The sequence below is a fragment of the Leopardus geoffroyi genome, chromosome D2, assembly GCF_018350155.1.
Source record: "Leopardus geoffroyi isolate Oge1 chromosome D2, O.geoffroyi_Oge1_pat1.0, whole genome shotgun sequence".
Taxonomy (NCBI): Eukaryota; Metazoa; Chordata; class Mammalia; order Carnivora; family Felidae; genus Leopardus; species Leopardus geoffroyi.
This window is the reverse complement of record NC_059334.1, coordinates 53,096,417-53,108,738: the sequence shown is the minus strand read 5'-3', so window position 1 is coordinate 53,108,738 and position 12,322 is coordinate 53,096,417. Positions and strand designations below refer to the sequence as shown.

Sequence of the window (12,322 nt, the reverse complement as noted above, 5' to 3'; positions counted from 1 at the left end):
TATTTTTAGTTATTTGAGGAAACTCCATACTGTTTTCCAGAGTGGCTGCACCAGTTTGCATTCCCACCAACAATGCAAAAGAGATCCTCTTTCTCTGCATCCTCACCAACATCTGTCATTGCCTGAGTTGTTAATGTTAGCCATTCTGACAGGTGTAAGGTGGTATCTCATTGTGGTTTTGATCTGTATTTCCCTGATGATGAGTGATGTTGAGCATTTTTTCATGTGTCTGTGAGCCATCTGGATGTCTTCTTTGGAGAAGTATCTATTCATGTCTTTTGCCCATTTCTTCACTGGATTATCTGTTTTTTGGGTGTTGAGTTTGATAAGCTCTTTATAGATTTTGGATACCAACCAAAACATATCTGATATGTTGTTTGCAAATATCTTCTCCCATTCCATTGGTTGCCTTTTAGTTTTGCTGATTGTTTCCTTTGCTGTGCAGAAACTTTTTATTTTGATTAAGTCCCAATTGTTCATTTTTGCTTTTGTTTCCCTTGCCTCCAGAGACGTGTTGAGTAAGAAGTTGCTGCGGCCAAGGTCAAAGAGGTTTTTGCCTGTTTTCTCCTCGAGGATTTTGATGGCTTCCTGTCTTACATTTAGGTCTTTCATCCATTTTGAGTTTGTTTTTGGTGTATCGTATAAGAAAGTGATCCAGGTTCATTTTTCTGCATGTCACTCTCCAGTTTTCCCAGCACCACTTGCTGAAGAGACTCTCTTTATTCTACTGGGTATTCTTTCCTGCCTTGTCAAAGATTAGTTCGCCATACATTTGTGGGTCCATTTCTGGGTTCTCTATTCTGTTCCATTGATCTGAGTGTCTGTTTTTGTGCCATAGTATTATTAATTCTGAATTTCCTGTGCCTAGATACTAAGTTTTCAAGAAATATTGACTCAACGAATGAATGAATACATAAATACAAGAAATGAGTAGTTAAGCCTTTAGGATATGTTAATTCCCTGCTTTAATAAGTTCTATCCATTTTTATGGGCTGATAACTTTGAGTCAAAACACACTCATTGTGTACACTGCTGGACAAAACTAGTTGCAAAATGTTCTATCAAGAATTAATCTTATGGGATGCAAAATCAGTCCAATAAGCATTTATTGAATACCCAAGGAAGATCCACTTGAGGGAGACGTAAAATTACTTCTCAAAAAACAATCACATCAATCTTTAGAAAGAAGAAACTATTGTCATACAGCTCAAATATTATCTTCAAAGAGAAACAAAGTCCTATTTGATTTTCAGTACTGTCCTCAATGGCAAAATTTAATTCTTAATTACTTCAAACATAATGTAACGACAGGGGTGCCTGGGTAGCTCAGTCAGTTAAGTGCCCGACTTTGGCTCAGGTCATGATCTCACCGTTTGTGACTTTGAGCCCTGCATTGGACTCCATGTTGACAGTGCAGAGCCTGTTTGAGATTCTCTCCCTCCCTCCCTGCCCCTTCCCCTTATGTGCTTGCTCTCTCTCAAAATACATAAACTAAAAACAAAACAAAAAAACCCAATGTAGCTACATAGTTAGGAAAAAAAGTATAAAAGGTAACAGTAAAGACTCTCTCTCCACCTCAGCCTGAATCCTCTCAGTTCTCAAATCTTCTATAGACTCGTTTTCTAATGTGTCCTTCCGAAGATTTTTTTAAAGGAATAAACAAATGTTTATATAATTTTCCCATCCCATTTCCTCCTAGTGGTAATATATTATAAGCACTGTTCTACATCTTTTAAAAAAATATATACATTAGAACTATCTTCCTATCAGTAGGTAAACAGCTTTCATTCTTTTTTATAGCTCTGTAGTATTCCATTATGGATGTTCCCTAATTTATTCAACCGATTCCATACTTAAAGACATTTGATTCCATTCTCGTTATTAAATATACCATAAACAACAAATAACTTCATAGACATATTGCTGTACTTAAGTGCAAATATATCTTAAGATAAACTCCTGGAATTGGAACCACTGAGTCAATGAATACATATATTTGTAATCTTAACAGATACTAATTGCCTTCCATAACAATTTTTATACCCTAGCCAGAATATATGAAAATGGCTCATTTATCATCCTGGATGTTATGCTGTTAAATCACTTATGGACCTTTCTGTGAATCAAATATATCAGGATTGTTTCCTTGTGGTAGGGGTGGGGCAGAGTGTCAGAGATTGACTAGGAGGGGCACAAAGAGGGGCGTTGGGTACATTGCCAACTTACTGTCTCAGTTGCAAATCCACCCTTCTTTGCCCAACTTTGTGACTCTGAAACTGGATCCTGTAAACATTTTTCCTTTGGAACATTAGGCTTTTTCAACAGAAGGCACAGGAGTGACAGCACAAGGCTATTGTGTCAGGAAGACTCCTTCCTTCTAGATTCCAGCCTCCATTATGACCTTTTAAGCATTGGAGCTCAGCAGCCTGTACATGTCTAGTTGCGTCCTCCAGCCTCTCTATCCCCACCAACTCAGCTTCTCCACACCAGTTCCCACCTGCCCTCTGGCAAGTTCCTCTGTCACCCCTTGAAACAACTGTGGTAGCCGCACCCTTTTCAAAGTGTCTGAATCTCAGCCTTTTAGGAAAAGAGACATTCTCTAATTTCTGGTTCCCTTATTTTCTACCCTCCTTCAGCTTAGAAGCAGTAGCTGTTTTGCCCCTGCTACTTTTCTTTAAAGGTGTCTTCATTTACTTCGTATCAGCTAACAATTTCTTATATTACATTTTTCTTGTTCAAATAGCTGATGTGATTTCTGTCTGACTGCACCCTGGCTGATGTGTTACATGTGATCATCTTGCAAAAATTCGACTTCTACTTAAAAATTGTGCACTTTTGCAGGTCTTATTTTTGGTATACAATTATCTGAATTGGTAAATACACAGATACATACAAATACACTGATAAATGTGTATTACTGAAGGATCATGAACATATTACCTCTTAGTTCCTGTTATAGATCGTTTCTTGCTAATTTTAAGCTAGAGACAGTCCATATTTAAGCAGGGCACATTTTCTAAGGGTTCAAAGTATTCCACAGTTGTCTTAGATTATACTCTTAAAAATTAAGTATCTCAAAGTAGGCTTATTCTCCATTTTACCCCAGGACCTGAGAATGTTTGGAGCATAGAGGAATTCAACAAACACCTGGTTAAGTGTAGTATATATTGCAGACATACGGTAACCTTAACAGGCTGTTACCAGGAAGAGGCTTAAATCCACATGGGGTTGACCAGAATGACAGCCTAACCTCTGCTGCCTGTCCAAAGCTTCTACAGACATTCAGTTGCAAACCCTTTCTCTTCCCTTTGCTCAGAATCTTTGTTCCAGGAAGGCAGTTAAACAAGACATTTTATCACTCTGCCATTTCTAATGGGTGTATGGGGTGGCAGGTCAGAGGAGAGGCAACGCTGAGATCCCAGGAGACCAAAGGAAGGTTATGGGCAAACCAACCTCTACTTAAATTGGCACAGATTGTTTCTCTGTATATCAAACTGTTGTAGAATGTTACCTCACTTAATTCTAATAACCAGGGATAGGTTTTATGATCTTAAAGTAACTTGCCACACAAATATCAGAATATGTATCTGGGACTGTCTGTCGTTTCTCTTTTGCTAGTCTCTCAGATGGGGGCAATGAAATAACCTAGGAAAAAAAATCTCCATGGATGGGAAGGGCCTTTATTTGATGTACTCATTCTAGAAGATTCTAACCTTCAGAAACTTAAATTCTTAGTATCTCAGAGGAAGCAACTTTTTTAACGTATCCCCAGCCCACTTGAATACACTTTAAGATACCCTGCAGCATGAGACCACCCACAGTTCTTGTGTGGTTGCTTGTCTAATCATAGTGCAAGTGGCTGAGGGGGTATATATTTTAAAAATCAGAATGTAGTTGGAATTTGGGCTAGCTTACTTGCAAAATTAAGACAATACCTCTTCAGTTTTTAAAAATTCAGATTATTTTTACTAAAAGTCTCACTAACATCTTGGTAACTAGGATAAAAAAACCCAACTATATAGGTGCAGAATTAACATTTTTGGAGTTGTGCAACAGACAAAGTACACCTAGGGAACATAAAAATTCTTTATTTAACCTAATCCAGCCAGTATTGAGATAGTCTGCTATATTAAAAACAAGACGTTTAAAAAAATTACAGCACAGTTAGCAAGGCAGTGACTAATTAAGTCACTAAGTTTAATTTTATATTCTTCACAGTCATTTGATAATCATGTAATGAGGAACAATATTTTCGGCCACTTTGGAGATAAGTTAACTTCTGCAAAGAAGAGAATTCTACTAGTTGTCACTGAATTTTATAAAAGAGGTTTAAAACATTAAAGTTTATAGAAATAACACAGTAAAGCAATGTGAAATTAAACAGGAAAACACAAAATATATCCACCCATCCCAAAAGTCTGTAACATCCCGTTAATCTGTCCCCTAACACCATTCTTACCTCTCCTTTCCCTTTTCATAGAGCACGAACAGACTAACAATTAAGAAACAGCTACTGCTCTGTAGGGGCTATTTCGAGCCTAAAGTGCCTCTATTCCTTTAATTTCTCAGTTAATCCTAGAAATGGTCTTCTGAGATAGATTACTTGCATTTCAGAGATGAAGAAAACTGTAGCTGAGAGAAAGCCACTTGGCCAAGGTATACATCCAGTTATTAAAAGCAGAATCAGAATTGGAACCCAGGTCCATCTAACTTTAGTCAGCCCATGCTCTTCTATTGTTCATGGTGGTGCAAGCCACCTTTCTGAAGACTGGTACACAGAACTTTCTGAGCGAAGGTTTTTGGGATTTAAAAGTCTTCAATTCCAGGGCTAGAGGCCACTCTGGTCCCCAGGCACTTGCAATTCCCTCCCCATAGCTCTAGAAAACCCTCCCTGCTGCCCCCAAAGGATTAGAGTTGTTTCCTCGGCCCTCAAGAACCCTGATGCCAATAAACGCAAAAGCAGCTACTCCCCCCCCCCCCCCCCTCCATCTTCGGCATGAAAGTAGTAACTGGGGAACAGTGTGCTTGTATAATTTTATTAAAGGTTGCCTAAAAGCTGTTCTATATAACAAAATTATGCAGGAAATACCTACTATGTCTTCTTATATTGAAAATTAAAGAAAAGCCAATATATTTTATAATTACAGCAATATAATCTAAGTTATTTTTATATATACTCATAGATTTTATATTTCCCCTTTACAACTGCAGCAGTGTTCTTAATAAGGCTCACTGTCAGTCAAATATTCCCTTCCTCCCAAAATAATTACAACTCTGAATGTTCAACAGCCATTCACATAAACTTTATAAGACAGGATTAAGACATTCATACTATAGAAAGGTACCAGTCTTAAATTACTAAAGTTAACATACATTATTGCAATCTAACATAGCTCAATCTATATTTGCTACACTCCTAAAGAGAAGTGGCCATGTATCAGTAAGGGAAACGTTTATTACTGTCATGCATTATATACTGTGAACAAGAAAATAAATAGGGTTTTTGGAACTATCTTTTAAAAATTTTAGTTAATGAAAATAACTGCAAGACCATTCAGATTGAACAACATTAAAAGGGCCACTATTAAAAATGGCTTAAAATAAATAATTGCTTTTTTAAAAATGAACATAAAAACTAGTTAAACAGTAATTAAGGTGCTAGCCTCATCAACACGACAAGCAATTAAAATCTAAAAACATTAGTATTGGATTTAATAAATGGACTTAAGCCAAAAAACAATAACCTCAATATTTACTCAAGACTTCTTGTTTTCATAATGATCTTCTTGCTGACTGATATAAAAACAAAGAGCTCAAGTAAACCTCACCTTGGTTTACTCACTGCTGGTTTTCTATCTGTTGAAACTAGATGGTAAACTGCATAAAAGCAGAAACCAAATCTGTCTTGCTCACCACTGTATCCCACAGCACTTTGTACAATGCCTGGGCAAATAGGAGGTGATCAACAAATACCTGAATAACTGAATCAATGAAAGAGAAGAGTAAAATAACTTTATTGATTTTTTTTTTGCAAACCGTTCTCTGTGCTCAAACTACTATAAACTGGCAGCTCTAATTTCTAGAAATATGGATTTAAAAACTGTACTCCAGTGATTGAAGGACCTGACGACTCTCTCCCTTTCTCTCTCTTACATGCATGCACGCGCACACACACACACACACACACACACGACTACATGAGTCAAAATTACATTATGAGCTATGAGATGTCGACATTATATAAATAAAATTTAATAGTGAAAAAGTGATTTGGAAGCCCTGTGAATTTTTACCCTACACATTTTGGAGGACGTCACATGGGTTAAGAAAAACACAACAAAATTGCATTTGTTCAGATAATCATTTGAATGTTTACATACATTTTTGGTTTGTTATTTTTTATAACTAATTTACATTTCCTCATATTAACATATATTCCTGTTTAGCATGTAATCAAATTATGCCAGTGAGAAAAATCCTCATAGTACCTTCATTGAGTTGCTGATTCTAAGAAAACACTGAACATGAACATGTACAAAAGAGGCATTTGAATAAAACAGCATGTGCATTTTTAAATATTTGCACAGTTTGATCTTTACATTTCTGTCTGGAGAAAATATGAACAAAACCCAGGTCTACCATGCTAAGATAATGGTTCAGATGACTGCCATAAAAGAAGTACATACAAAACAATGAAAACAAATCACAACCTTAGGTTCCGTGATTACTGAGAGGATTTCCCCTGCCCTAAGTGCTTTATTCTATTTCTTAAAAATATGAGCAGCAGCTTATCATAAGTCTCCACTACTGTGCATTAATGATGGAATCAACAACACAACAGACTCATAAGGATGATAGGACTGCAGAACAACTAGAAGTCACAGTTTTATGCTTCTTCTTGCTCTGGATAATTTAGAATTTTGCGGTGTGCCTGACGTAAATATTGCTGTTGTTTGAAGTAAACCTTGAATGCTCCTTTTATGGCAACAAAAGCAATTCCACCCTAAAATAAAAATAAAAAGCTTTTTATAATGCAGATTTAGAGAAACATAATAACATAATTTTACTTAGATCAGAAAAGACATAGCCATTGCTGCTAATTCAGATGAACGCAAATGAGACAGTTCTCTTTTCTACTTAGGGGGTAAGACAGGCAGGATCACTATACCCAACAGAGATACCTTCCCTGTTTTTTTTTTTTTTTTTTTTTTAATATTTATTTATTTTGAGAGCAAGAGAGAAAATCAAGCAGGCTCTGTGCTGCCAGTGCAGAGCCTGATGTGGGCTTGATCCTACGAACTGTGAGATCATGACCTGAGCCGAAATCAAGAGTCGGAGACGCTCAAATGACTGACCCACTCAGGTGCCCCCTTCCCTGTTCTCCTATTGAGGTAATCTTCTCTCCACTTAGCTTGATGTCCATTCTGATATAGCAGGGAGAAGGCTTGGGCACATGTGCAGGCTGCTATCAGAGAAGGGAAGTGGGAGGAATAACAATGATAGCAAACAACACAAGGGCATATTATGTGCTAGCACTTCAAATGAACTATTTAATCCACCACATAACCTTGATGTAGCTACCAATATGATCTTCATTTTACAGGCACAGAGAAGTGAAGAAATTTGATTTAGGTTTCTCAGCAAGGCAGTATCTGTGATAGGATATGAACCAGGCAGTCTGATCCTAGAGCTGAAGCTATTCACCAAAATCTTGTTGGCAAGGATGGGTGTGATAATTCATGCCTATTCTAGGAGAGACATCACCTGCAGCATAGTTCCGGAAGGCCAGAAGTAATGCAAAGGATCTTCCCCTCTTTCTTGCTATTGGATAACAGTGGGGATCAAATAGAACCTCAAGGCACAGAAGCCACAGAATGAGTAGTTATGAAGTCCCACTGTTTTGTTTTTTTTTTTAAACACAGTTCCTTCTCTTTTGTATAGTCACTTGGAAAAAAAAAAAAAAAGGTAGTATTAAAACCATCTTACCAAGATCGTCCTTTGTAAATTAGAGTTAACACTACTGAACATCAGTTTACCAACTATTGTTGCAATAGTAGGAAAGACAAGGGCTCCACACAAAATTCGGGTAGCAGAGACGTGATCTGCTAAAGGATTAGCCTCAGCTGGAATTCGAGGAACAGGACAACCAATCCCTGTTGGGGGGAAAAAAGAAATGGAGGTATTAGTGCTAATAAATCACAATAGCTAAAATATCTTCACATGTTAAGATTCTTCCACAAGGTTAATCTGGTGTGCTCATTATAACCACAATTCAGGGCCTTACCTGGAAATATACTGTTCAAAATTTGTAGTTTGTTTGAGTATTTGCGCCATAGTCTAAGCACGTAGTCTTCCCAGCGAATCATCTTGCCTAATATCAGCATGACAGGAATAGTAGGAAGTCCAATTAAAAGGAATAAAGGATCAGCTCTTTCCATAACATCCAGACCTTCTTTATGGCCTACAACCTGTGAAACAAACAGCATTCACTAGAATCATTTCCTTATCTAATGAAAGGCTGCATGCTTGAGCTGAATTCATTTTAGAGGAAATGGTAAATTTTGAAATAAAAATATAAAAAGTTTTAAAAATAAGTCAGAAAGTTATCAGTCCTGATTTATTTATGTGTCTCTCATTCAAAGGAAAAAAAGCTCCTTCATATTATATTGGAATAAAAGCTTTAAAAAACAGTGGGGTGCCTGGGTGGCTCAGTCGGTTAAGCATCCAACATCAGCTCAAGTCATGATCTTGTGGTTTGAGGGTTTGAGCCCCATGTTGGGCTTCTTGCTGTCAATGTGGAGCCTGTTTTGGATGCTCTGCCTCCTCCCCTGCTCATACTCTCTCTCAAAAATAAATATTGAAAAAAAAAAAATGGTTGAGGGCACATGCACCCCAATGTTCATAGCAGCACTATCAACAATAGCCAAAGTATGGAAAGAGCCCAATGTCCATTGATGGATGAAGGGATAAATATGTGGTATATATATATATATATATATACTAATGGAGTATTACTCGGCAATCATAAAGAATGAAATCTTGCCATTTGCAACTATGTGGATGGAACTAAAGGGTATTGAAAGACAAGTATCATATGACTTCACTCATGAGGACTTTAAGATACAGATGAACACAAGGGAGGGAGGGAGACAAAACATAAGAGACTCTTAAATATGGAGAACAAACAGAAGGTTACTGGAGGGGCTGTGGGAGGCAGGATGGGCTAAATGGGTAAGGGGCGTTAAGGAATCTACTCCTGAAATCATTGTTGCCCTACTAATTTGGATGTAAATTAAAAAAAAAGGTTGACCCACACTGATTACATTTCAATAGAGGGAAGGGGATTTCTGGTTATTTTATTCCTCTTATTTGATATGGTTAGACTGGGCTATAATTCTAGGTCCTGTTTGTCCTCCAGCAGAGCATCTGTTTTTCTGCTCTTCCTACTAGGGTAAGCATAACCAAGGGGCAGAACCAGCCTTTAGGAGATGGCCCAAAAGCTCACTTCTCTTTGGTTCTTTCTCCATACTCAGTGATCTCTGGTATGGAGTGATTTTTCTGGCTGGCTAAATGCTTGTTCTACAGACCAAACTCTGCTAAAATTCAATTCTAAGATCTACATTTGAGTGACTGCAGTTTTTGCTACAGGTTCCAGTCATTTTTCTAATCTAGGAACCCTAGGGTATCCTAACTCTAGGGTAATGAAGCTAAAACAATCCTTTCCCTCTCATCTGGGTCTTAGGGTTATTTCTCCACTGGTTTAGATCCCAGAGGGCAAGAAGGATATGATTATTTTTTAAAAATGTTTATTTATTTTTGAGAGAGCGAGTGAGCACAAGGGAGGGACAGAGAGAGAGAGAGAGAGGGAGAGAGAGAATCCCAAGCAAGCTCTGTGCTATTAGCTCAGAGCCCAGCTCAGGGTTTGAACCTATGAACCGTGAGATCATGACCTGAGCTGAAACCAAGAGTTGGTCACTCAATTAAATGAGCCACCCAGGCACCCCAGGATATGATTCTTACTTGTGAATCTCCATATATTCCCCTCCCAGGAAAATTCTTTTTACTCCATCTTGGCCTTATACTTCTCTCATCTCCATTTTATTGGTGAGCTTCTTAGTTGTAACTGGAGAACTTCCCTGAAAATTCTCTTTCAAACGTCTCAAATGATCTTCCCTTTAGCCAAAGTCCCAATCGCTTCCAAATTAAACCTATTTCTCTGAAGGATTATTTTTGGCAGTTATGACAGAAGAGGACAATTTCAGAATCTTGGGCTTTTAGCCCACCCAGGTATCAGTGAGGACAGCTTGCTAGGAAGACACTACTATAAAAACTCCAAATAGTTTTTCTGATCACACTTGAGGAGTAAGCCATGAAGAGAGGACTGGGAAGAAACTGTCTCTTTGAAAGCGAGGAGGTAAAAGGAAGGAAGGATAGGCAAGGAGGGAAGGAAAGAAAGAAGGCAGGGAAAACTAAAAGTGCCAGGTACACTCAGGAAACAAGCTCATGAAAAAGTAAATGGGATTTTTTTTTTCAAAAACGAGATGCTCTTCATGTCAACTATCATAGCAAATTTTTTTACTACTACATAGCAAATTTTTCACTACTACAAGGACGTGTGAAATAAGGTCAAGCTGAGAATGGTAAGAACAAATTGAAATTCTAGACAACACATTCAATCCAGGTAAAAATATTTTATACGTACATGGAGAGCACCAAAATGGATGCTTTAAAATCTGAGCTAGGGATGTAGTCCAGGTTTGTACTTCATTATCTAACCACAGTGTAATATTAAAGGGCAGGAGGCCAGCCTCTTCTCAGTGGCCAAAAACCAGGTATAGGTATCTAATATTCTTCTGTGTCTCCTTGTAGAAACTTGACACCTTGTATGTGAAGGATGACTGTTCTGAGTTGCCCTAAAGTGAAAGAGTCACAATACAGTTCATCCTTGAACAACATGAGTTTTGTATATAACTGGTCCACTTATATATAACTTTTCTTGATTTGTCAGTGCCCCTAATCCCCATGTTGTTCAAGGGTACACCGTATTTCGTAAACCCTAATCCCATACTGGGGACAAATGTGGATTAGCCCAGAGACTGTGTATTTACCTATGCTTTTTGAGGAATATTTCATTTTTATGTCATTTTTTTTCTTTTTTAATATTTATCTTGGAGAGAGAGCACAAGTGGGGGAGGTTCAGAAAGAGAGGCAGACACAGAATCTGAAGCAGGCTCCAGACTCTGAGCTGTCAGCACAGAGTCGGACAAGGGGCTTGAACCCACCAGCTGTGAGACCATGACCTGAGCCGAAGTCGGAGGCTAAACCAACTGAGCCACCCAGGTGCCCCTCATTCTATTATTTTCAGTTTAATGATCACATATAAAGTTACAACTAAATGTGATTTAAATATTCTCAAAGTGCTAGCAAATAAATTCAGAAATCTGAAAAATCCCTTTTGTGGGTTATGCTATTCTTTTTAAAATTTGGGGTTTAGAAATATAAAGCAGAGTGAATATTCAGGTAGAGACTATAGTAAGGCACAGTTTATTTCTCATGGGTAGCGGTAAAAACCTTACAACCAGGTATCTCAGAGTGAGGAAACAAAAAAGGAAATAGGGCAAACTGAGCAAAAGGCCCACTGCCCAATTTCTTATACCTAAAGTCGACAGAGATGCTTTATACTCAAGCTGGGCTCACCATGCACGCATACCTGCATGCATTCATTCAACTGAATACTGACTGTGTGCCAGAAATAGGCCTAGGTGTTGCGGATAAAATGGTGAGCTAAACAGATGTCTTTTGGAGAGGAGAGAGACAAATTAAACAAGCATGCAAATATAAATGCTAAAATGGAAACAATAGTATAACTATAGTATACCCCCTGCTACTATAATCAGACTCAAGGGCAGTAAATGAGGACTGAGTAAAGCAATGGGGCTGATTTAACTTTGGTCAAAACAAACCCAGCATACCTTGTGTATCATCAGGAACATTCTGGTTTTATGCTCCAAGATTTTAAAACAGGTTATTTTTAACACTTCAATTTGGGGGTGAGATTCAGGAACTATAGAATGTCTTCTCTAAGAATTTGTTATCTGTGTATAAAATAAAGACCTAGGAATTGTAGGTTTAAAGAAAGGTTTGTTTCTCTGCTTGAGGCCTAAAAGCTAGTTCTTCATATCCAGGAGTTCACCAATGTTGAAAGGCTAAGAGTTTTAACCTGATTTTTTTTTTTTTTAATTTTAGAGAGAAAGAAGAGTGCAAGTGGGGGGAAAGGGCAGAGGAAGAGAGAGACTCTAAAAAAATTTATTTAATTAATTAA

At 37.7% G+C, this 12,322-nt stretch overlaps 1 protein-coding gene and 1 long non-coding RNA gene across 2 annotated transcripts in view; one reads left to right on the top strand and one right to left on the bottom strand.

Annotated features, from left to right (window-relative positions):
• Positions 1-12,322, top strand: part of LOC123576826 — a 44,856-nt gene that overhangs the window by 30,429 nt on the left and 2,105 nt on the right. The window lies entirely within an intron of this gene.
• The window catches only part of MARCHF5 (membrane associated ring-CH-type finger 5), a 57,096-nt gene continuing 48,846 nt past the window's right edge, over positions 4,073-12,322 (bottom strand). The window contains exons 4-6 of the mRNA XM_045438216.1: positions 8,285-8,468; positions 7,987-8,153; positions 4,073-7,003 (exon numbers count right to left, since the gene is read on the bottom strand). Of these exons, the coding sequence (XP_045294172.1) occupies positions 6,887-7,003; positions 7,987-8,153; positions 8,285-8,468 (468 nt within the window). The 3' untranslated portion in view covers positions 4,073-6,886. The remainder of the gene's footprint in view (positions 7,004-7,986; positions 8,154-8,284; positions 8,469-12,322) is intronic.